This window comes from Buteo buteo, chromosome Z (assembly GCF_964188355.1).
Source record: "Buteo buteo chromosome Z, bButBut1.hap1.1, whole genome shotgun sequence".
NCBI classification, from domain to species: domain Eukaryota; kingdom Metazoa; phylum Chordata; class Aves; order Accipitriformes; family Accipitridae; genus Buteo; species Buteo buteo.
In genome coordinates, this window is record NC_134204.1 from 87,095,752 (window position 1) to 87,119,373 (window position 23,622).

The following is a 23,622-nucleotide window of genomic DNA, read 5'->3' on the forward strand; positions in this document are numbered from 1 at the left end:
ATTTTTAAATCTTGTTGTCGTGGCTTAACCCCAGCCAGCAACTAAGCACCAGCCAGCCACTCGCTCAGTCTACCCCAGTGGGATGGGGAAGAGAATTGGAAGGGTAAAAGTAGAAAACTCATGGGTTGAAATAAAGCAGTTTAACAGGTAAAGCAAAAGCCACACATGCAAGCAAAACAAAACAAGGAATACATTCGGCACTTCCCATCAGCAGGCAGGTGTTCAGCCATCTCCAGGAAAGCAGGGCTCTATTCACACCTAACAGTGACTTGGGAAGACAAACACCACAGCTCCGAATGTCCCCCCTTCCTTCTTTCCCCAGTTTTATATGCTGAGCATGATGTCCTATGGTCTGGAATATCCCTTGGGTCAGTTGGGGTCAGCTGTCCCGGCTGTGTCCTCTCCCAACTCTTTGTGCCCCCTCAGCCTGCTTGCTGGTGGGGTGGGGGGAGAAGCAGAAAAGGCCTTGGCTCTGTGCAAGCACTGCTCAGCAATAACTAACACATCCCTGTGTTAATAATGCCGTTTCCAGTGCAAATCCAAAACACAGCCCCATAATACTACTGGGAAGAAAATTAACTCTATCCCAGCCAAAACCAGCACACTTGTTAATTACAATTTTTCAGTCTAATAAAGCACCACTTAATAGAACAATTTTTTTGACTGCTCTCCCCATGTTGAAGAAATTGTTCTGTAAAATTTCTATCTATTGAAGTTTAAAAGTTAAATTGATTTTAGAAAGGTCCTCTCAGACATGTGGAGAAACTGATTGCCTTCTAGCTGCTGGCCTTATAAATGGAATGCTATATTTTTCCGATCTATGTTCTGAAGAAACAATGGCCTTTCAATAAACAAGTTGTTTTACACTTCAGTGTTTAAAGAAAAATTATTACTGAAACCAGGGATTTAACTCTGTGCCTGTGCAAGGGTAACTTCGTACCTTTCTATACAGTATTGATTACTTCTCCAATATGCAGTATAATCTCACCTCAAAGAATGAGGGCATCTCTGTTGAGCATCAGCATTCTTCAAAAGCAAGAACTTTCTGAGTAACTCAATTAACAATGTTTATTTTCACATCTGATGAACTTTTGTCTGACTTGACACAGCCAGTAAGACAGGCCAAGCATAAAGCAATGCTTCCCCAGAATTCTCTCTGACTTTCCACGTTCTCTGGACTCAAGGAAACTTTCTGCATCAGCAGCATCTTCTAACAACGCACAATAGCTTAGCTTAGCTTACACCTTGCATTGAGAAACAAAACTTACTTTGTTTGTACTGGGCCTGCCAGCATTTAGTTTCATTTGGTACTAACTAGACCTCACACAGGGAAACAAAACAGTTGATCTTTATCTTCCACATCACTTGCAACGTCACAGATTTCAGAATCATCTCTTCTCCGGGCTGGAAAAGGACTTTACAGACTATTTACTTACATGCTGCATTTTCCATACATCTGATCATCCTTATTACTAGTCTATTAACTTATACTACTATTTTCTTTTTGAGAAGGGGTGGATGAGTACTAAAAATGCACAGATTTCACCATGCTGCTAAAGCTCTTAAAGCAACAGCATGTTGGTGCTCTGTTTCACTAACCATTCCCTTCCCTGTAATTCCTAATATCTGACTTGCCTGTAAAGCATAGAAGGGGAAAGAAACCATCCTATTTTTTCATACAAAATGAGGACCTTTCTGCTCTCTACTTCAGCAAGACTGTAGGATAGCTTTGTGGGAACATTTGTTCCCACAACTGCATGATTTTGCATTTAAGACTATGGAATGTTATTAATTATTTTAAGACCTAGTCACCCACTCTGGTAATCTCCTCTTAAGAGTTTTGCAGTCTGCTTTGAATAGCAGTAAACTTTATAACCTTACTACTCAACATTCATAACAACTAGAAAAGAAGATGAACAACACAGGTATTGGTGAAAATGTCAGGCATGCCTCTTTCCAGCCTGAAAACAGACATTTATTACTATACTGTGCTCTAGCTTTTAATTTATTTAAAACTGACAAAACCCACTCCATGCTACAACTGTATTTCTTAACCAAAGGCTGCTTAGTTTCCTTAACAGTCTTGTAAGAGACCTTATCAATTACCACCTGGAAATCAGAGAAGACTATATCACATCTCCCTTATCTACATGTTTGTAAACTCCTTCAAGGAGTTCTAAAAACAACAACTTTACTTTACAAAAGCCACGACGTCTATCCCTCAGTACAATTCTTCTCCATAAATTCCCTAACTCTGTTCGTTCTTTCAGTTTTAACTAATTCAAGCACTAACATATCAGAATTGGTGGTGGTTTCCCTGATCTTTCCTAGAACCCTTTTTAAAACTTAGGGTCACATTATCTACCTCCAAGCATTTGGATGCCAAGATAGTTTAAGCAAGCAATTACATAAACCCCTTAGTACTTCAGCAACTTCATCTTTATGTTTCTCAGTCAATTCCCAGGTCAGTATCTCATAGTTCCTTAATGCTAATTTTTCTTGTCTTGTTTTATAACAACCCCTATTAATGCTAGAATCACAGACAAGTTGTTTGATGAATCCCCTGAAAAGAAGGGTCATGGAGTAGAAGTCATCCCGAGCTCTTCCACACTGAACATAGATGGAAAAGAATCACCTTATTTTCATTCTTTCTGCAATAAATTTCCTTCTACCTACTTTGTTCTGTTTTCACATTTCCTTTGCCCAAATTTACAGGACTTCTGAATCTCCCTCACTGGCAAGTACTTTCCCTTGCTTTTAATAATTTCCCATGACTGTTTAGCCAGGTCTGCATACTTTCACTTCTTCAAGCCTTTACTGAGAAGTTTTTCATTGCACTTGTCCCTATCAGAAAAAAAGTCCACTTTGGCTGCTCCTTCATGTATAACCATCAGATAATGGCTCTATTCAGATTAGATATGCATCACTAGATCATAATAACTGCCCTCATTCCCAGGTAGTGCAGATGAAGATTTACAGTTAGTGAAGTTTCTTAAGATGCAGTTGCACTACACAACATTTCTGCATTTTACATTAACTTGAATAGAATGTTATCTTTTAAGTCTAAATATGAAGTCTACCAGACTAAAAATTTGTGACACCTACCCTTGTGGTTTCAGGCAATTATCTGCTGTTTGGTGGAGTTGGTCAACCACCAGCTGAAGAAGCACATCAGAGCAAGCAAACCTTCTAAATATCAATCAGACAGCTTTCAGGTTCTGATTAGTGACATATCTTCTCTTTTGCTGAGGCTAAGCAGCACAAGGTGCTTTTCAGCTGTCATAAACCAAGGGAAGCAGGGGACATCAGCATAAGCCATGAGACTGCAAAAAGCAAAGGACTATGACTGCTGCTAACTCAGATCTACCATGCAAAGGCCACATTGGCTGGACTACATAAAGTGGTGTACCCCCACAGTTACTCTTTCTATTAGCTCGCAGTTAGTTACCTTGATTGCAGGACAGGACAGCGTCCCTGTGTTTGTGAATTTTCATCTGTGCCTCTGCCAAATAATACCATGCTGCTGGACACTGGCTAGTCTTCTGCAAACCTAATAAAAGAAGAGTTTTAAAAAGGCACTGAAAAAAGTTGCTTATGGCTGCAAAGACACTGTAGCTGGCAGATGCTTTATTGCCATATAATGCCATCAAAAACATATTATCGATCAGATAATAGGACTTGCAGTTAATTTTTTTCTTTAAGTCTTATTTTAAACTGTTTTAGACATACAGGCCTCCACGCAGTAAGGCAAAGACTAAGGAGCACATAAGCTTCTGTTAGGCTTAGTTTTGCATATAACATTACATATAAAAAAAAGAAAAAGGGAAAAAAGTAAGGAAATATAAAACACTGGCTTAAGGTGCACCTCTGTTTCAAAAAGAAAAAAGTCCTTCACTTTGATCAGACATTAATATCAGCAGCCTGTAGATCACTTTTCAGTTTTTCTTAGAAACCAGAAAAGGCCTATAGAACTTCAAGACAGAAAAAGAATGATGGCAAGAGTGTTTCACTGAATCTTCTTGATAAACTTGCTTTAATTAAAGATTCAGTAAAAAAACTGAATTTGTTCTTCTAAGAGAGATACATATATGTATACTACTGCTAAACAATGCCTTGAAGCTTCAATGCCTAAAATGCAAACACTTGGCTTACTGCGAAAGACGTTATTTCTAAGCTTCAGACATTTACAGACTATACCAAGAGCCTTGCCCTTTGCATTCTCCCCTTCATGAGTGGAGTATTACATATAAAAGTAAAAACACAAAAATAAAATTATTTGGGAGATATATTCATCAAAAACATGTTGTATGTTCTGTCAAAACATCCAATAGCATTTAAGCCAGAAGAATTTGCTTTCCATGGAAGACTTTTTCCTCTTAAGCACCTGAAATTTTTATTTCAGATTTTAAGCAAGACATGTTGTATCACTGTGTGTAAGCTACAGTACTATACTGTAGAATATCCTGAAATCCAGTTTCAGAAACAATCTTATTCTAAACCTGGGTGAAAGGATGCAGCATACGCCAGCATAGCCTGACTGACTCCTGATTGCTTAGATCCCAAATGGTTATTTACCCAGCTTTCTCAGCAAGCTGTTTTGAATTTTCCATGGCCAGTGCAGTGACAGTGGAGAGTCTTATTCTCCCGCTAGTATACTTACGAATCATTTTCAAAGAGTTCTGCCATTTCAATACAAGCAAGATAATTACAGATCAGTAAGCCAACTCATCAGAAAATCAGGTGACTGAAAAAAAAACCCCAAACCTCCAATATTTCTCTTCAGATACCCAATACAAGTGTTTACCCAATGTAAGTATTAAAGAGGTCTTAAAATGATTTAACTTTAAAGGGAAGTCATCTTTGTTCAGGTACAGAAATGCAATGACTAGATTAGAGGAGCTGCATTATATTTTACTTTATAAATTCCACATTCCTTCATTAATTGCTATTGCTGTATTTACTGCTTCATCTAGGTATCTCCCCAGTAACAATCAGATTAAAAAAAAGTTTGAAGTTGATCACACTAAAATACTACAGAGCTGATTGTAATAGCAATGAAAGACTTCAGAGATGATATACTTAAAGCTTTATTATTTCAGTGACCAATCGAGAAAGTGTTGAGTATTCTTTTTAAATCTAGCTGGGCTTAGAACTGGCAAAGTATTACACAATTGTAAGATTCCAAAAATATCCAGCATAAACTAGCTGGTGTTCAAGCTACAGAGTGCTTATACTTCCTTTTATACATTTACCTTCAGTAAGACTCTTAATAGCCTCCTTGTATTTCTTTTCTTGAAGGCATTTTATACCAAAACCAATGATGCCTGGACCACTACTTGCGTCCATCTCCAAAAGCTTAGAAAAATAATGCAGAGCCTCTTCCGACAAAGTACCTGATTTCAGAAAAAGAAATATTTTACAGAGTTTTAGATTTAAAAAAATGCAACAGTATATCTTATTTACATAAATATGACCCTTATCCTTTGAGCTCAAAGTAATGAATTTAATAACTAAACTTTTTTCGAAAGGTACTACATACTTATCAGTCTCCACCCCCAAAACCAAACCCAAAAAACAATCAGTAATCTAAATACCCAGTACCACCAAACAAAATAAACTGTCAGTCTGAAATCTGAATTTTTAACCATTTGTGTTAAATTACTACAGGTATACTGCCTTTATTAACAAAAACTAATTCCTTCATATGCTTTTTATGTAAGCCTAGCTGAATGCCCACATGTCAAAATCTGCCACAAATAAAACAAAATAATTTCCTTCCAGAGTAGGCCTTGTGTACCTACAAATTTTCTGTGATGAACTTGCTGAAACAGTCTTGCTGTGAAACCACGTAACTTAATGTCTTGGCTTAATTTCAACTGATGCTACTCACTTTTTATGCTTTTGTTTAGCTGTGATAGTAGACTTGGCAGTCCTTGCTGAAAGCAACTGTTGTGACTTGCAGCAACAGACTTTAAACTATTATTTTCTTTAAAAAATTATGGACTCATTTGACATAAAGGTTGCCTTTGATTTGTATTTGGTAAAGGTGGCTAATAATGTATCTGAGTTACAAGCCAACAAGTTTGGGGCATGAAGGACCATAACATGGTTGGAATGACTCAGATATAAACAAACAGCCTTACTAAAAACCTAAGCATCACCCTCCCCACCCCAAGATGGCTGTGGGATGGTGAGATGTTGTCAGAGCATTGGTATATAAGAACTGTGCCAACGAGATGCTCGTCTTCCTTTGGAAATTAGTTTCTGCATGCCTCTCTGAACTGTAAAGCATTCTTATGTGGAAATGAGAGTCTGGGCCTCATTTGTCTTCATCCTCTCTCACCAAAGTGAAAAATCCTCTCATTTTATGTTGCTATGTTATTCCACGAAGCTTACTTTCAAAACTGGAAAAGGCGTTCTTCTACCTAAACTGCAAGTTATTTCTCTTTATATAAACCAGAGGGTTTTCTTCCCTAATTTTCTTTCCTTGTTTTAAAAAGAAATAAAAACAACTTCTGATGCCTTAAACAATAAAATGAAAGACCCAAATTTAGTAGTTATCTCTGAAAACCCTGAGAAAGTGTCCAACACTATTGCAGTGTTGTTTAGTAAACTACTGAAAACAGCAATTGTATACTTTCAGATCCCTGCACTATTGAACACACCATGGTATTTTTTTTCCCCTCAGATTCTCCTTTTCTACTTAGAACAAATATCTAAACAGATCTGTCTATTGCCTATTCACCAGGCATTTTTTTGAAGACAGTCCCACAAATGTTTGTTCTTTTTGCCAAGAGAGGTGTTCTGTGTCAGGAATAATCTAAGTGTAGCCTGTCCTCAGCTTTAGAGCACTGGTTAACATTCTCCATTCCCTCTTCTAAGCTTAAGAAGCTAACCTTCATTTATCCAGAGAAGCTGCTTTCAAGTTTTGTAAGGCATTCCTTCTTTGCAACTGTGTACATTGCCAGAGTTGGACCTAAGTCGCAGAAGTTTTTTGCCAATTTACAGTCACCACTCAATTACGGAGCTAGGAAACAGCAGATCATAGGACCAAACACTTTTCATTTCCAGACAGGCAGAAATGTAACATAGAATTAAACAGTGCACTTGTGTTGGGTCATGACGGGTAAAAGCTTGTAAAAAGATTGTCACAAAACTAGGTGTAAAAGAAATAATTTAAGCCCCAAAAATGTCTAAATCCATCCTACTCACCTGACTGAACAAAATGCAAGCAAAGTACTTCTAAAGGATAACTCACAGTAGGATACAAAACCATCATATCTTTACAGGCCTTCTCCAACCTAGCTGTTTCATGAGGAAACTTGAAAGGAAAAAGATAAATAGTTATTTGTGTGAATTATCAGATGTCAACTATTACAACTATTCACTGATGAAGACAGATTAACATAAGCTTACTTTTGACAAGCACTGAATAAAGTCCTTGTAAAGATTTTGGTGGTCTTCACCAGGAACAGTGTCAGCAGAGTTCACTGCATGTTCAAATGCAGTCAAAAGCTGAAACGAGAAATAATTAGGAGTGCAACAAACAATGACTTTAGGAAAATGTTATCTTCATAGGATAGACTATTTCGGTTGGAAGGGACCTACAACAATCATCTAATCCACCCGCCTGACCACTTCAGGGCTCACCAGAAGTTAAAGCATGTTATTAAGGGCATTGTACAAAGGCCTCTTAAACACTGACAGGCATGGGGCATCGACCACCTCTCCAGGAAGCCTGTCCCAGTGTTGGGCTACCCTCCTGGTAAAGAAATGCTTTCCAGTGTCCAGCCTGAACCTCCCCTGATGCAGCTTTAAACCATTCCCAGAGGTCCTGTTGCTGGATCCCAGGGAGAAGAGATCAGCACCTTCCTCTCCGCTTCCCCTCCTCAGGAAGCTGTAGACAGCAATGAGGTTGCCCCTCAGCCTCCTTCTCTCCAAATTAGACAAACTCAGAGTGCCCAGCTGCTCCTCACAGGACATGCCTTCCAGCCATTTCATAGTTAAGTGGATAGTTACATGTTATTATCTGGATCCTACTCATTAAGTTTACACCAGTACTGTGAACAGAGAAAGTCACAAAGCAAGGCCCTTATCATGAAGTAGTACTCAGATAGGATCCAAAGCACATTAACTGTCTAGTACAAGATGAAGCAGTAATATACAGTTTCATAATGTAAGGTGGGTATAAGACAGGCAGAATTTGTAAGAACATAGATTCTTCTTCATACTTGTCCTGATTTTGGCTGGGGTAGACTTAATTTTCTTCCTAGTAGCTAGTATAGTGCTGTATTTTGGATTCAGTATGAGAAGAATGTTGACAATACACTGATGTTTTCAGTTGTTGCTAAGTAGTGTTTGTACTAAATACAAGGTCTTTTCAGCTTCTCATGGCCAGCCAGCAATAAGGCTGGAGGGGCACAAGTTGGGAGGGGACACAGCCAGGGCAGCTGACCCAAACTGGCCAAAGGGATATTCCATATTGTGTGACGTCAGTATATAAGCTGCGGGGAGTTGGCTCAGAGGGCAGATTGCTGCTGGGGAACTAACGGGATCAGTCGGCGAATGGTGAGCAATTTCATTGTGCATCACTTGTTTTGTATATTCCAATTCTTGTATTATTATTGTCATTTTATTTTCTTCTTTTCTGTCCTATTAAACTGTCTTTATCTTGTCTCAGGAGTTTTACTTTTTTTTTGTAATTCTCTCCCCTATTCCACTGAATAGGACGTTGCCTTCAATGCCACATGCTTCCAGGTTCAGGTGCTTTACTCAAAACTGCAGTAAAGTGAACTGCAGATTTGCATGTGAAACCCGTTCCTGGTATTCATGCAACTTTTCTTCTTTTTTAAACTTCTTGTCCCCAGAAAAGAAAGCAGTGCTGCCCACAGCACCTCTTTTCTATAATAGCTCCGAAGTTAAAGCATTTGCCTTCTCAAAAAGTAGAGATCTAGATTCAATTTTCCGCTGTGTGAAATTATTTCAGTTTGTATTTTCTACTTTTCTGGGGCACTGCTACCAACCAGATTGGTGCGGAGAAATTTACACCCTTCTTGTTGAAGTAGGTTCATCTTACAAGAGAGATTAATCAGGTAAAATTAAATTTGGGCATAGAGAACACAGAATCAGTATAATCCATGATCATTCTGTGTGCTGCAATTACCTTTGACATTCTCCTAAAAAGCAAGAGCTTAAAACCTACAGAAGAAAATTTGAACCAAAACACTGATATCTAGGATAAGCACTCTGTATGAAGAAATGGAAAAACAGTGCACAGCTACCTCTTCTACCTGAGAGGAAAGCAGAGGGAGTTTCTTGAACTATGGTATTGGGTTTGTGTGGTATGGTTCTGGTAGCAGGAGGGTGACACGGGTGGCTTCTGTGAGAAGCTGCTAGAAGCTTCCCCTGTCTGACAGAGCCAGAGCCAGCCAGCTCCAAGGCAGACCCATTGCTGGCCAAGGCCAAGCCCACCAGTGACACAGGTAGTGCCTCTGGTATAACAGATTTAAGAAGGGGAAAGGAAAACATGAGCAGCACCACCAGCAGCCAGAGAGAGGACTGAGAATATGTAAGAGAAACAACTCTGCAGACCCCAAGGTCAGTGAAGAAGGAGGGGGAGGAGGTGCTCCAGGTGCCGGAGCAGAGGTTCCCCTGCAGCCCGTGAAGAAGACCATGGTGAGGCAGGCTGTCCCCCTGGGAGCCCAGGGAGGTCCACGGGGGAGCAGGTATCCACCTGTAGTCCGGGGAAGACCCCATGCTGGAACAGGGGGATGCCCGAAGGAGGCTGTGACCCTGTGGGAAGCCTGCACTGGAGCAGGCTCCTGGCAGGAGCTGTGGCCCCATGGAGAGAGGAGCCCACACTGGAGCAGGTTTTCTGACAGGACTTGTGACCCTGTGGGGGACCCACGCTGGAGCAGTTTGTGAAGAACTGCAGCCCGTGGGAAGGACCCACATTGGAGAAGTTCGTGAAGGACTGTCGCCCGTGGGAGGGACCCCACGCTGGAGCAGGGGAAGAGTGAGGAGTCCTCCCCCTGAGGGGTAAGGCATAGCAGAGACAAGGTGTGATGAACTGATCTCAACCCCCATACCCCGTCCCCCTGCACTGCCAGGGGCGGGGGGAGGAGGTAGAGAAAATTGGGAGTGGAGTTAAGCCTGGGAAGAAGGGAGGGGTGGGGGAAAGGGGTTTTAAGATTTGGTTTTATTTCTCATTACCCTACTCTTGATTTTGATTGGTAACAAATCAAATTAATTTTCCTGAGTTGAGTTTGTTTTGCCTGTGATGGTAACTGGTGTGTGATCTCCCTGCCCTTACTTCGACCCATAAGCTTTTTGTTTTATTTTCTCTCCCCTGCCCAGCTGAGGAGGGGAGTGATAGAGTGGCTTTGGTGGGCACCTGGTGTCCAGCCAAGGTCAACCCACCACACTGTCAAAGCTTATGAGTGATGCTTCTCATAACATACAGAGGTAGAACAATGCATCATTGTGCTACCGTGCAAACCTGGACTCCTGTAAAGCTTAAGAGGCAGTTAATGAAGGAGTTCCAGGTGCCTTGGATTTAGGTGCCTTATCTCAGGCTGCTGCACCCTCACTGTTTTTGTCAGAAGGTAAAATCGCCCATCTTTTCCTGAGAAGTTTAGTACCATTGAACATTAATGAGACAAATAGTCGCAAGATTTGCAAGGGTTTTAAGCTTTCATTTGAAGTTTAGCTGCATTGTATGTATGTATGTATTTAGATGAGTTGGAGTGAGAAACATTACCAACTGTTCAGTCTTATTATACTTATTCTGTGTACTGTCTTTCAGTAACTGGATCATCTTCTTCCAAAGCTGATGAAGCTCTGCCTTTTCTGCACCTTCCTCCTGCTTCATTTGTATGAGTTTCTGCCATGTTTTAGCCACCTGGAACAAATCACAGAATCATAGAATAGTTTTCTTGGAAGGGACCTTCCAGATCATCTAGTTCCAACCCCCCTGCCATAGGCAGTGACACCTTTCACTAGACCAGGTTGCCCAAAGCCCTACCCAAGCCATGTTGGATCTACAGCACTACGAACAGAAAGAGAAGAACAGCAGCAGTCCATGATGAAATTCCAGTGTGGAAAAATCAACAGAACTGAAAAAGAGAAAATAGGACCCTGAAGCCTAACTTGCGGTTTGCTGTTGCACACAGAGCAAGTCTGCCTTTGCCTTCATGTGCTAAACAATTAGCATTGAATTTAGTTTCAGAAACTGGTATACAAAGAGGCTAATTAATAGTCTTCAGCCTGATGCTAAGTGATATGTAAAATTTTTCATTTTCCATTGCTGGAGGAAAGGGGAGAAGATGACATGGAGTAAGACCATGCATCACCTTGTAAGAAAGCAACCTTTTTAAAGAGTAAAGGAAGAGTGAACAGCGTAACTGCAGAAACAGGGACATAACATTACTACAGAGACTACAGGCAAGGCTGCTGTTGAACCATACAGGCATCTAACAGCTCCACCTGGTGGTAAACTGACAAGACCCACGACTACTTCTGCAGTGGTCACGCTGACACAGACTTTGGGAGTGCTGGGTGGGCTGAAGCTTGGGTTGCCCTGGAGCAGCTATGCTCCTCTTATCGTTGTGTGTGGAATGCAGTGCATAAGCGCAGGCAATCAAGTTCAGGTTGTGTACAAATTCCGCCTTACCCTCTGGCATGAAGTACCAGGGACAGACTAGGAAGGGATCACCACACCAGTGAAGGGCTAATCAGATACCTAGAACTGGCCAAGCTAGGCAAAGGACACCTGGCTCACACTTACTGCACATAAATATGCATTTGGGATCACGTTTGACTTCCAGAAATAACACAGAAGAATGATGTTCCACCCTTTCAGCCTATATACTAACATTGTCAATTTAATGGATTGTGTCCAAGTCTTACACAGTGGAAAAGAAAGGAATATAGTTAAAATCAGTTCTTCCTGGTTGTAGTACACAAGGAGATCTTAAGTGGTCTGTGACCCCAAAAACCGGGGATTCCTTGATGAAAAGCAGGTAGTTCTGATGAAATGGGAATTTCTTTCTAGCAGAGAGAAAGTACTCAACCTACCTCTAAATATTTCTTTTCTTGATGATATAGTTCCACAAGTTTGTTACATACATCACACCATTTCTGCTTGTCACCACTAGAAAGGAGGAAAGAAGAAAATCCCACATAAACATGACAAGTTTTCCATAAAATAGTATAATGTTTTTCAAATTCTGACAATTGTTAGTAGGTTCAGTGACCAAACAAATATTTAGAATAAATACTACAGATAGCCCTAAAAGTTTTACTCATTGCTGCTGTAACTGAGTGAAAAAAAATTGCTTTAAGGGATTGTACTTTTCTTTTTGAACAATTTTCAAATTACGGAAACAAATTGAACACTCCAGTCAGCTACAGTGACAGCTGATAGTTAGATTTGTTTAGAACTGTACCTATATGAATCGGATGACATATATTCTGTGATTTTAAAGCAGAGAAAAATAAGCCTACTTATTAATGCAGACAATGAACTGTCAGAGCTAAATTCTTTGAGGCAGTGAGTTTAGACAGAGGACATTGGATAACATAGAATTCTCTGAACTACTAACCTCAAGTACAATTATTCCAAGAGTTTTTGCCCTATCAAAAGGGACAGGATCAAGAAACTTAAGGTACAGAAAACCTTAGTAACAAGTGCTGACCCACTGAAATGGCAAAGCTTTAAAAATAAAAGCCTGCCCCGTGTATGAGCAATGGCATTCAGAGAACTAGAAATCTTGGACTGAATTATGGTATTCAATATCCTTTACCTTTCACAGAGTTCCAACAGCTTTTGGTAAACCTCTGCTAAGTCTCCTTTGACATCTGTTTGGTTAGATTTCTCATATAAATTTGCTAATCCCTTAAAAAAAAAAAAGATAAAAAATAAGTAAGATTTTATGTCAACAGTTGTGTGTTAGAACACTGTAAGTTCAGCCTACAAAAATTATTCCATTGCCTTCAGTGGGGTCAAGTGTTAATGTAGTAATCTCTGAGCAGAATCTACGTTGATTCTTCTGTACACCCTTCTGAATCCATTTATTTTAAATTAAAAGCTTTCCTCACTTTCTTAACTAAGACCAACAACTACTTGAAACTTGTATATATTACATAAGCTTGTCTGCATAACAGACAATACACAAAGCACACTAAATCACATGATAAAAGATCTATACCCAAGTATCAGACCATCTTGTATAGGAACAGATAGCCAGAATGATTGCAAAACTGAGGAAATTTCAATATACCTTGAAATCAGGCACCAATAGTTATATTTTTAAAAGGTATTTATATTGAAAATACTAAAAACCTTACTACCTTAGAAAAATATCAATTGTTGGTATCAGAGACAGACTTAATACGCAACCTTATGCTTCACAAGTCTCCAAATAACGTAACAGTATGTAGTAAAAATATGCTGTTACGGGTTGTCATACACACATCACCCAACACACAGCTATTTTAAATGTATACTATTGTTTTTAAGCAACAACAAAATAATTCAGTAACAATCCACTCAATGCTGGAAGCTGGAAAAATAAGCTATGAGATAAAATATTTTCTCTCTTATGACAGAAGCCTTGTCAAATGTTTCTTGAGCTACCAGAATGGAAATTCCTAAGCATGGACAAATTTACTCTGTTTGAATTCGTGTTCTCTCTTGCATGTTTTACTGCTATCTAGTCTACACATGAAATACATACTTAAATATACTGAAACTAAAATTCACCCTGCTAGACATAGGCAGCTACCCATGGCTTTGCTTTGGACACACAAATATGAACCTCAGCTACTCGAAAGCTTCAGTAGAACTAATGTCCTCAAGAAAACACGATTCAAGTCTCAGCTGTGCTTTGTTCCCGTATTTAACTCTATGCTGACACTTTTCAGGGAAAGAAAAAGTGAGTCTGGACGTTCACGTACCTGCCATGCCAGTAACTGGTTTGGTTCAAGTTCAATAGCCTTCTTATATGCTCCTTTGGCCTGATCACGCTGATCTAACTCAGCAGCTGCCAGGCCAATAAATACCCAAGCATTGTAATTATTTTTTTCTTGCTTCAAGACTGCCTAGAAATACACAATTTTAAGTGAAACTGATGAATTAAATGCATCTTATGGATCCACATATTGAGTTTTATCATTAGTTTGGTAAATTATTCTACATGGTAATATCAGAAGATAAGTAATTTTTAGGAAAAGGCTAAGATTAGTAACTTCAGCTTTTTATGCCAAAGAATGCTTCATATCTGAAGTGTTCTGCCAGTAACTATATCTATAGCTCAGCAATTAAAGCACTCCTGTCAAGGCCTAGATTAGAAATGGATTTTTATCTCTATTGTTCTAGACTTAATATTCTTATCACCACATATAAGCAAATGCAAAAGGAAGGGGAATAGAAGTTTACGTGTGGGTAACTAACATGAATGATCAATGAAGTTAAATCCGGAAATCAACCTCAGCTATTACGTCAGTAAGGTGCTCCACCCTCTGCATTACTATACAGCTGTAGTGGCAGGGGAACAGCAAACAAAATGTGCAAAAAAATATTAACTTCCAAGTAAAAAATTAATTACCTTGCAATGTTTTAAGGCCTCCTTATATTCTTTATTTCGTATTGCGTCTCTAGCACTCTTCAATGCCGCCTTCACCTCCTTATTTGACATTGTGGCTACTAAGTAAAAATGACATATAGTCAGTCATTATAAAAAGATACGGTGAACTCAAAACATTGTTTATATCCTACTGTAATTGCACAGAGAGTATTTTAAACACAGAAATATAGTGCAATATGCCAAAATCCATACATCACTAAAAACTGCTGAAAACAAGCAAGATGGTTAAAATTAGTTAGTTACGCTTAGCTCCACTGCAGGATTAAGTCAATATTCCAAACAGTTAAATGACACAAAGTAGCTATCCCAGAAGAGAATTTCTGTTAAGGTTTAAGATAAATTTAAATAGGAGAGGTGGGATACGACAGTCACCCTAGTTAGACTCTTGTGAAGACACCCTGCATATAGTTTCTTTTAAAAGAGGTATTACTAAGCAATGATCTGTGCTTAAGAGGCATATTGCACTGGACATGTGCTCAAGGGGTTCCTAAGGATCAAAGTTTTTCTTGTGTGCTACCTATGGCAGCACCATGGCCAGCCTGTCGCTTATGTTCAGGTGTGGTCCACAATGCCCCTCTCCCTTCACATGCACTTACAGAGGACTCTGCTTCTGACTATAACTGACAGAGAAAAAGAATAAGCGTTTAAGGACACATCAAAGAGGCATTCATGCTTTTGAAGTCTGACATAATCATGCACTATTTTGATGCATACGGTAAACGTTTTGCCTCAAACGAACTTTAGAAAACGCCATAGTCAAAACTGCCTAAACGAGATGAGGCTGAGAAACAACACTGCTGGTGCAGGCACTGAAAGAGACTGAAAAAGTGACAAGCTGCAGAACAAAAAAAACTTTTAGCAGCTGAAGAGCAAGAAATAAGGAGTGGATGAAGGGCCTAGAGAGAAACTTATAATGAACGGACAAAGAAAGAGAGCGGATTTGAAAGATTCCCTCAGAGCCTAAAAAAATACAAAGAACTCTGTCAAACGTGCATTACTTAACAGCTGCTGGAGATAAGTTTGGTTCCTAAGGGGTCACAGGCGCCTCGATCACCAAACACACAGCCCCTCGCTGGCAGTTCTGAGCCTGAGCTCCATCTTCACCTACGGAAAAAAAAAAAGAGACACCACGTCAGCGCAAAACCGGGCACCTCGGAGAGAGGTGGGCTCCACAGCCCTGTCCCGGAAAGACGGGCCACTAGGCCGGGCCCGCCGGCGAGGCCCGGCACCCCTGGGCCGCGTGTGGAAGCGGCCCGGCTCCGGCAGCCCTTCCGAGCAGGGGGTAGACCGGGCCGCCGACCGTCGCGGCGGGGGGAAGACAGGACGGACCGGACCGAACCGGGCCACCGCCATCCCTCCCTCTCCCGCCGCTTCACCTTCACCTACCAGCGCCCCAGCAGCCATGGCGACTGACGCTGGCGCGCATGCGCACTGCGGCCACACGCCGCCACTCTCCTGCGCCCGCCGCCATTTTCCCTCGGGCACGGAGGGAGATGTAGTTCTTGCCTCCCGCCGCCCCGGGGCACGCTGGGAGTCGTAGTCCGCCCCCCTCCCCGGGGCATGCTGGGAGCTGTAGTCCGCGTTCTGAGGTGGAGCGGGCGGCTGGGCAGCTGCCGCGGCGGCGAGTCCTCTTGGTGCGGCCGAGGCTCCGCCGGGCGGCCGGATCGGCCGTCGGGGTTGCCGCTTGCCTCTCTCCGGGAGAGGGGCCGGGTGACGGCGGCGGAGCGATGCGGGGCGGCGGGTCGCTGGGGCGGGCCGGGTTGGCGTTGCTCCTCATGGCCGCCGCGCCTTGGGTGGGGGCGAGGCCCCGGCCCGCCGCCCCCGGGGACCAGCGCCGGCCCAGCGTAGTGCTGGTGGCCTGCGACTCCTTGGTGAGTGTCTGGGGCAGGGTGGCAGCCCGGGGGCGCGGGGTTGGGCCGCAGCAGAGGTGAGGGAGGGTGGGAGAGCGGCGGGGGCTGCCTCGGCGGTCCCTGGCCGGGACCCCCGAGGATGTGGCGGCGAGGAGTTTCCCTGGCTTTGCCCAGGCTACAGCCACAGGCCTGCGAAAATAGGGCTGGTTTTCATTCTCCACCACCTCCACGGGGTGGAGGGCTTGCTTGGGGCGGGGAGGGCAGGCCTCCCGCCTCGCTGAGGTACTAGGTACCGCTCGTATTCTAAACCAAGCTCGGCTTTCTTCCCAGGAGCGTGCTACAGGTTTTCATCAGGTGCGTTGCAGTTGTCGGAAACTTTATGGGTAGGTGGTTCCCGCGGTCAGCTGTGGTACGTACAGCTTGGCACGGCGGAGGGGGCCACAGGGCAGGGCAGCAATTAATGGAACAGACCTGGGGTGTAAAATGAATGCTTTTCTCTTGGCTTGAAGAGCAAAAAGGAAGGGAAAGTCACTGAACTCTGTTATTCTTGCTATTGTAAATCCTAAGAACATTAGGTCCCCATGACAGATGGGATGGAGAATTTCTCTACTCACAGGCAAAATGACTGAGTTAAGCTGTTGGGCATCATATATTGACCTACTCGGACTTTTATTAGGTGTAACAAATATTACCATAAGCTTGTCAGATGAATATCAAGAGCTAAAAGGATGGAGGAAGCAGTAAGTATGTTTTTATAAATTTCTAGTGGATTTATTGAAGTGATTTATTGATAACATTTGTTTTAACCCCCAGACAGGTAGAAAAGATATTTTTTTCCCCCATTCATAAATACTAAGTTTATTTCCTTGCTTACAGCTAAAGACAACACATTTTTCACCCTTTTCTCACCATGCTTCTATCTGCCCACCCAGCATACTGGAAGTGCTTTTATGAAGGTTTTACTCTGAGAAAGGGGAAAGCCTTGGTTTCTCTGCCTCATCTGAGCTCTCCTTCCTGTTAAATCAAACATATTCTCCGTGGTATTACTTCCAAGGACTTTCACAACTCATCACTTCTCATTCACTGTTGAGAAATCAACACAAGGCTCCCAGACATCTTCAGAATTCCATCCTTGACAGCACAGGTAAGAGCACTTGACTTCTTGCCTGCTGCCTGTCATTCTTGGGATGAATTCTTCCTAAGTATTTGGTAAAGAGATATTATCCTTCTTCAAACCCTTTCTTAAAGCACATTTGCTGTGATTTCAAAGATAAAGCAATAGCTTCTTATTACTTCCCTTCCTCTGACTCTATTCTTTGTTTATTTTATTTTGAGAATATCATGTCTTAACATTTCAAATCAGAGTGTTTTTTGTAGATGAGACTTTTTCTCCAAATTTTCAGCTTTTACTAAAAATATTATTTACCAATAAATTACCAAATTTATAGTGTTTTAGGTTCTGGGAGTTTGTCAATGGCCAGTTTGTCTCCAGATGGAGCAGAAGCTGTGGACAAATCTTAGTAAAGCTGCTGTATGCCATCCTGTAAACAGGAAGATTCTCAGGACTACTTGTAGGGATTAGTGGGGTAATCCTTACAAAAATGAAAGACAAAACCCCAGATGTTTGTGATGTTCTTACAAAAACAATGAAGAACAAGATGCTGTTTCTGAAAAGTATCGTATTTGCATAGTGCACAGGAAGAAGAATACATTAAAAGAATCATTGTGTTGCATAAGTTTTTTATGAGATGGATTTAAAGGCAGAAATAGATGAACCATTTTGGTTACATTGCTAGTAGAGAACAGGAAGAGTTGGGTACTGTCGAACTAACAGTTTTTCTGGAAAAAAAAGCTTAAGTCCTGCAGGCTGTTGAAACGTATGGACTTTCATCTGAAAGCGTGCCTTCCTTTGTTGTGAGTGTTGCTGTCTATGAAAGACTCGGACCTGTTTTGTCAAGTGTGACAGAAATCTTCTCAGTGATGCTGGACAGTGTCTGGCGTCCAGAGCAGTGACCTCTTGCTTGAAGAGTCAGCTTTCTGCTGTTGCGACACATTTAACTGCTGCACTTTCTCACAGGGCATGCTTGCAATGCAGGTCAAGTTCCTGGATGAAATGTGCTTGCTTGTGTTACTCAGAATAATTGTATTGCCGCAGGTACTCCAAAACCCTCAAGTCCTACACAGTTCTTGGAGAGCGGATTTCCAGAAATAGCTATAGAGCTTTCACCTTCTCAACCTGTTAAAGCAGCTTCTTTCACTGAATAGACACGTCACCTGTCTGTCCAGTATCGAAAGAATGAACTCTTGTCTCCAGCTGTTCAAACAAACAATATCTTGGTTGGAGAAACTCGTGAATATGTTGTTGACAGGGTGACACATCAGTCACGTACTTTCTAAAGAGCACTTTTCAGCCCAAAGTTCCTTTCAAGTTCAAATTGCAGATTACAGCTTTATTTCCCGTTTGTTCTACTGAATGCTTGTTCTAGTCATTTATAGCAGAGTACAAAATTAGGGGATCAGTCTTTTATCATATTCTGACCTCCAGTGGCCCGGTTTACTGTGTAGTTGTCCACTGCAGTGTGGTGCTGGAATGCCACAGTTAGCTGTACTGGTGCCAAATGAAGTGATTCTTTCTAGAGTGCCATGTTATCCAATAGTATTTTCTGCCAGAAAACAAATGGAGGTAATCATTTGCTTCTGCATGCCGTCCCTGGCTTAAACTCTAAAGAGTGAAGAAAATGACGTTTGTCTCTGACTGTGGACTTAGTATATGAACAATGGCTGGGTGGCTTACTGAGGTAATGAAGTGCTCATGTTTAAAATACTTTAAACAATGACAGAATAATTGTAATCTTAAAATATTTCAGTAATTTGTAAGAATTATTTCCTGCTGTGGAGCAAAATTATGCTCTGCTTAACTCTGTTTTCTGGGTTCTTTCTGAAACCCTGCAAAATCTGATTATGTGTAGTATTCTTTGTAAATTCTCACTTGGATGATTAGTGCCTACCCCTGGGGAATCGTGTAATGGAAGCAGTAGTAACACAGACTGTAAATTCTTCACGTTTGCTCTCACTTATTTTTGATGTTGGTTTTTTTTTGTCCTCTCACAAATTACTCCAGAAAATTCAACTAGTAAAACGAAAGTGAAAATTTGGAAACATGTCTGCTAATGTGCAGAAACAGCATAGTAGGAAATTGGTAGGGGGTCTTACATTGCCTGATCTGTATTCTTGAAAAGCTGAAGACAGAAGGAAGCTATTGTTCTTCCCGTGTAAGCTCGTCTAATGTTTCATACAGGAGAATATTATGTTAAATAAGTGTTTGTTTCAAACAGTTATTTTTGGAACAAATACAGTCTTTCAAGAAAAATGGATTTTCTTAATTAAAAACTGTAGAGGCTAGCAGTTCTCAGAATTCATGCATCCATCTACCTGTTTTGTTTCAAACTAATAGCGTTACCTGTTATCCTTGGGAGTTTTCACTGCAACTCAGATGTCTGATAAGTGTTTGTACCCGTTTCAAATGTACTATTAATTAAAGGTGAAATTTTACAGAAGGTAAGGCCTTGGTCCTGCATCCCTTGAGACTGTACATGTTGTTCACATTTTGAAGTCGATGATCAGAGGTCTCCATCTGAAGCAGTCATGGAGTTTTTATTAGTTGAATAAAACTCCAGTGATTCACCATTGGTCATATCTGCTGGTTTTTGGTTATGATTCAGCAGGAGCAAAGTGGTTGTTCATTGAATTTTTTCTGCTGAAGAGGAAGTATCTCACTAAATAATTGTTTTCAAGATTTCCCACATAACAAAAAAAATTACAGTAAAAGCCACAGTGCCATTTTGTACTTAATGTCATGTAATGATGACTGTTAGCTTCAGCAGACACCCAGAACCCGCTGTGCCAAATGAGGCTTGCTCAATGTGTGGCGTGGAAAGCATTTCTTGTAGGCTGCTGATGCTGGTAGGCTGCGTGTGGACACAAAGAAGTTACTGCAGGGTTACAAGCAATCGCATACCAGCTGTTTTGCTGTGGTTTCTCTTGTGGTTTCTCATGTAGGAACTATTCTTACTTAAAAAAATAATATAAAGTAACTTGGTAGGATGGTCTATTGCCTGTATATGGATTAGTGGTAAGAATTTGCACACTGGCGTTTATTGTGCAGAGGCTGATGTGGTAATTTGTACGTTGTCTTTGGAACAAATGAGCCAGTAGCTGGTGAACTTGTAACTGGACTTCAATGCACTCTTCTGGCCTTCTCGTCTGCCTGCTTACATGCTCTTGCAAACTAATGCTGTGCAAAACACAACTTCTAAGCTACCCATCCTTTAAGGTGTTTCTGCTTCTGTCACAAGTCTAGAGGAGGGCTACTTAGATGTAGGCATCTGAGTAATGTCTCTGGTTGGGAGATCTGTTAAAACTGTGCAGATTCAACGTCAACAGTCTTCATCAAAGAGCTGACCAGTAAGGCTGGGGCTGAGTTGAGACATCTTACTGAACCAAGGAAAGACATAAAAGTGACAGGAAAAAGAGTGACCTGAAACAGGGCAGTCTACATGAAACCTGGTTTCACATCATCATAATTTTGTACAGTAAACATACTGATTCAAAATTTGGGGTCTTAAATTGCTGGTTAAAAACTCTAGCTAAAGAAATAGATAAAATGAAGGATCAATAAAGTATCAAAAGGGAACCATTGGAGATGGCATTTCAGTGGGAGAATAGCCTTCCTTCAGCTTGCTGATCACTTTTCCAGTCCATAGTTTAAAATAAGTTTCACAGAAATGTGGTGTGGGTGAACCGTTAAAAGGAGGAAAAGGATGAGAGATCAGTTCTGGTTTCACAGAAATGTGTACCAGTGCACACATCTGCACCGGGATTCAGACTGACTCCTTTTCATCATTCACCATACCTACCCCTGTTGAATGCCTCATGGTGGGACCCTACTCCTGCAAAATTTGGAGATTAAAATATGTACAGGCGTAGAAAGGAAGTAGTTTTACTACGAAGAAGTCCAGTTATCTTTTACATTACACTTTTTCGTAAGTAATCCATTTTATATTGATCTAATTAAAGCTTCTCAACACCTTATTTTCCATGCCTGAATAGAATTGGCAACATTTGAGTAATAAAAGTTCAAAGTAACAGATCTGTGAATTAATGCAGCCAATAGTTTGGGTTAATGCTGTTTATATACTGGTTTTCTCTGTTTGATTGCAGGATGGACGCTTGACATTTTATCCAGGAAATCAGACCGTGGATTTGCCTTTCATAAATTTTATGAAAAGATATGGCACTGTCTTTCTCAATGCCTATACGAATTCTCCAATTTGTTGTCCTTCACGTGCAGGTAGGACCAAGTAAAACATCAGATAAATACTTGCACATGTCAATTTAAATATGTGGTAATGATGGGAAATTTAAAAGGATTTAATTTGGGGGGATTTGTTTTAGTTTTCAATAAGACCCATTTTTTTAGTTTGTATCTGAATTTATACAGTATTCTCATGTTTGATCTGTCTCTTTTCTGTTGCTTATGCTTCTTCTGTAATTTTTTTTTTGTTTGCCTTTTTCCAGCTGTGTATGAGCTCCCAAATCCTTTTGCAAACTCCACTGAAGCTTCAGTATTTTTTAAAAATCTTCAGGATTTGTAGAGAAATTGTCAGTTTGTCTGCTGCAGTGCTGAAGCTGCATTCAGAACTACTCTCCCTTCCCAATACAAAATTAATAAATCTCTTTCCTGTTCTCAGGAAAAAATATTAAATAATAACAGCTGAATAAATCAGTGCCTGTTAGCATTGCTGTCTGATGACATTTATTCCAAACACTCTATTAAATACATAATGTATCCTTCAATAGCTTTAATTGAATAGTGCAGTATTTTTCTTTACTTGCTGCAATCTTTGTCCTGTGTTCAATTTCACACATGCAGAATTTGCTGGGAAGTTAGAATGAAGCTATAGTCTTGAATCAAAGGTTGCATCTTAAAACATTTCTAGCCTTTTCAATTGTTGCAAAGACCCTCCAGAGGTGATGTAAATAAAATTTCATCTATAGCTGAAAGGGACATGCCCCTTTCTTTCAAGCATACATTGGAAGAAGCAGCCTGAACTGACTGCAGCAGACACAGGCTGTCAAATTTAGTGTCAGTGTTTAGTATTCCATTTATTGATAGCATAGCCCCCTTTTCTGTTTCTCAAGGTCATGTTTTAAGTGAGATTACAGGGACATGCCATCAGTCTTGTTTTCTTCTTGATTTTTGAGTCTTTCAGCCAGTCTTTGTTGCTGAGAATGATAACCTTGTGTTAGGTTATTTAATTTTAAGAATTTTTCTGAAAATAGCAGATAGTGCTCCCAGTGAGGAAGAGGCTGCATGTTAGTGTGTTAGGTGGTCCATCAACATCATCATGACCACTGGTCAGTCATCACAAGTGCAGCTCTGAACCAGTGGGACACCTCTTGTTTAGCCAGTAGCTTGGAGACCTGCAAGGAACTGAGGGTACATCTATTGTGGAGGTGTCAGGGACAATACTAGAAGAGATGGTGGGAAGGAGGACTTTGGGGTGGGGAAAGTGGGAGTATTACCATGGTATGGGGTTGGGGTTGACACACTGTGCTTACAGGGTATTTCCATTGCTTATAGAACACCTTAGTTTCGTTTTAGGACTCCCTTTGACTTTAAATTCTCATTGGGAAGACTGAACAATTCTCAACAAGCTGGAAAGAAACATAGTAATTAGCTAATAAAAACTTTCCTTATAGTTCCTTTGCAAGTCTTCCCTTGGTTTCATTTCTTCTTGGCCTCTTCTTTAATAATATCGCTTCATTTCTACAGCTGGTAGTGAAGTAGATTACCTAAAAAGGATAAAACTGAGGGCATATAGTATTTACAAAAATGGTATACTCTTAATTCCCTCCATAAACATACTTCACTTTAAATTCACATTAAAATATATCTGAAGTAAGGGGAGATAATACTCTGGAACACATGTAAATACATGACTGCTTCATCAGCATCTGTATTACCATGGCATTTTCCTTCTGCAATCAAAAAGAGCATTTCCTGATCTGCAAAAAACCTTAATTTAATGATTGTACAGCACCTGGAAAGATAGGACCTTCTCCTG

The 23,622-nt window shown here is 40.8% G+C and overlaps 2 protein-coding genes across 7 annotated transcripts in view; one reads left to right on the forward strand and one right to left on the reverse strand.

Moving 5' to 3' along the window:
* Window positions 1–16,114, reverse strand: part of SKIC3 (SKI3 subunit of superkiller complex) — a 52,887-nt gene extending 36,773 nt beyond the window's left edge. For 2 of the 6 annotated variants that reach the window (XR_012649073.1, XM_075021130.1), the window contains exons 1-11: window positions 16,032–16,100; window positions 15,644–15,749; window positions 14,607–14,704; window positions 13,957–14,100; window positions 12,804–12,895; window positions 12,076–12,151; window positions 10,760–10,900; window positions 7,417–7,515; window positions 7,213–7,321; window positions 5,253–5,393; window positions 3,449–3,550 (exon numbers count right to left, since the gene is read on the reverse strand). Coding sequence is in view for 5 of the 6 variants with exons in the window: in XM_075021130.1 (XP_074877231.1) it covers window positions 3,449–3,550; window positions 5,253–5,393; window positions 7,213–7,321; window positions 7,417–7,515; window positions 10,760–10,900; window positions 12,076–12,151; window positions 12,804–12,895; window positions 13,957–14,100; window positions 14,607–14,696 (994 nt within the window). In the remaining variant the exon portion in view is untranslated. Of the gene's footprint in view, window positions 1–3,448; window positions 3,551–5,252; window positions 5,394–7,212; window positions 7,322–7,416; window positions 7,516–10,759; window positions 10,901–12,075; window positions 12,152–12,803; window positions 12,896–13,956; window positions 14,101–14,606; window positions 14,705–15,638; window positions 15,750–16,031 lie in introns of all 6 variants that reach the window. The other 4 variants (XM_075021131.1, XM_075021136.1, XM_075021133.1 and 1 more) reach the window with 4 other exon arrangements.
* Window positions 16,115–16,228: 114 nt separating this feature from the next.
* The window catches only part of ARSK (arylsulfatase family member K), a 24,134-nt gene continuing 16,740 nt past the window's right edge, over window positions 16,229–23,622 (forward strand). The window contains exons 1-3 of the mRNA XM_075020851.1: window positions 16,229–16,516; window positions 21,716–21,845; window positions 22,073–22,076. Coding sequence (XP_074876952.1) covers window positions 16,373–16,516; window positions 21,716–21,845; window positions 22,073–22,076 — 278 coding nt within the window. The 5' untranslated portion in view covers window positions 16,229–16,372. The remainder of the gene's footprint in view (window positions 16,517–21,715; window positions 21,846–22,072; window positions 22,077–23,622) is intronic.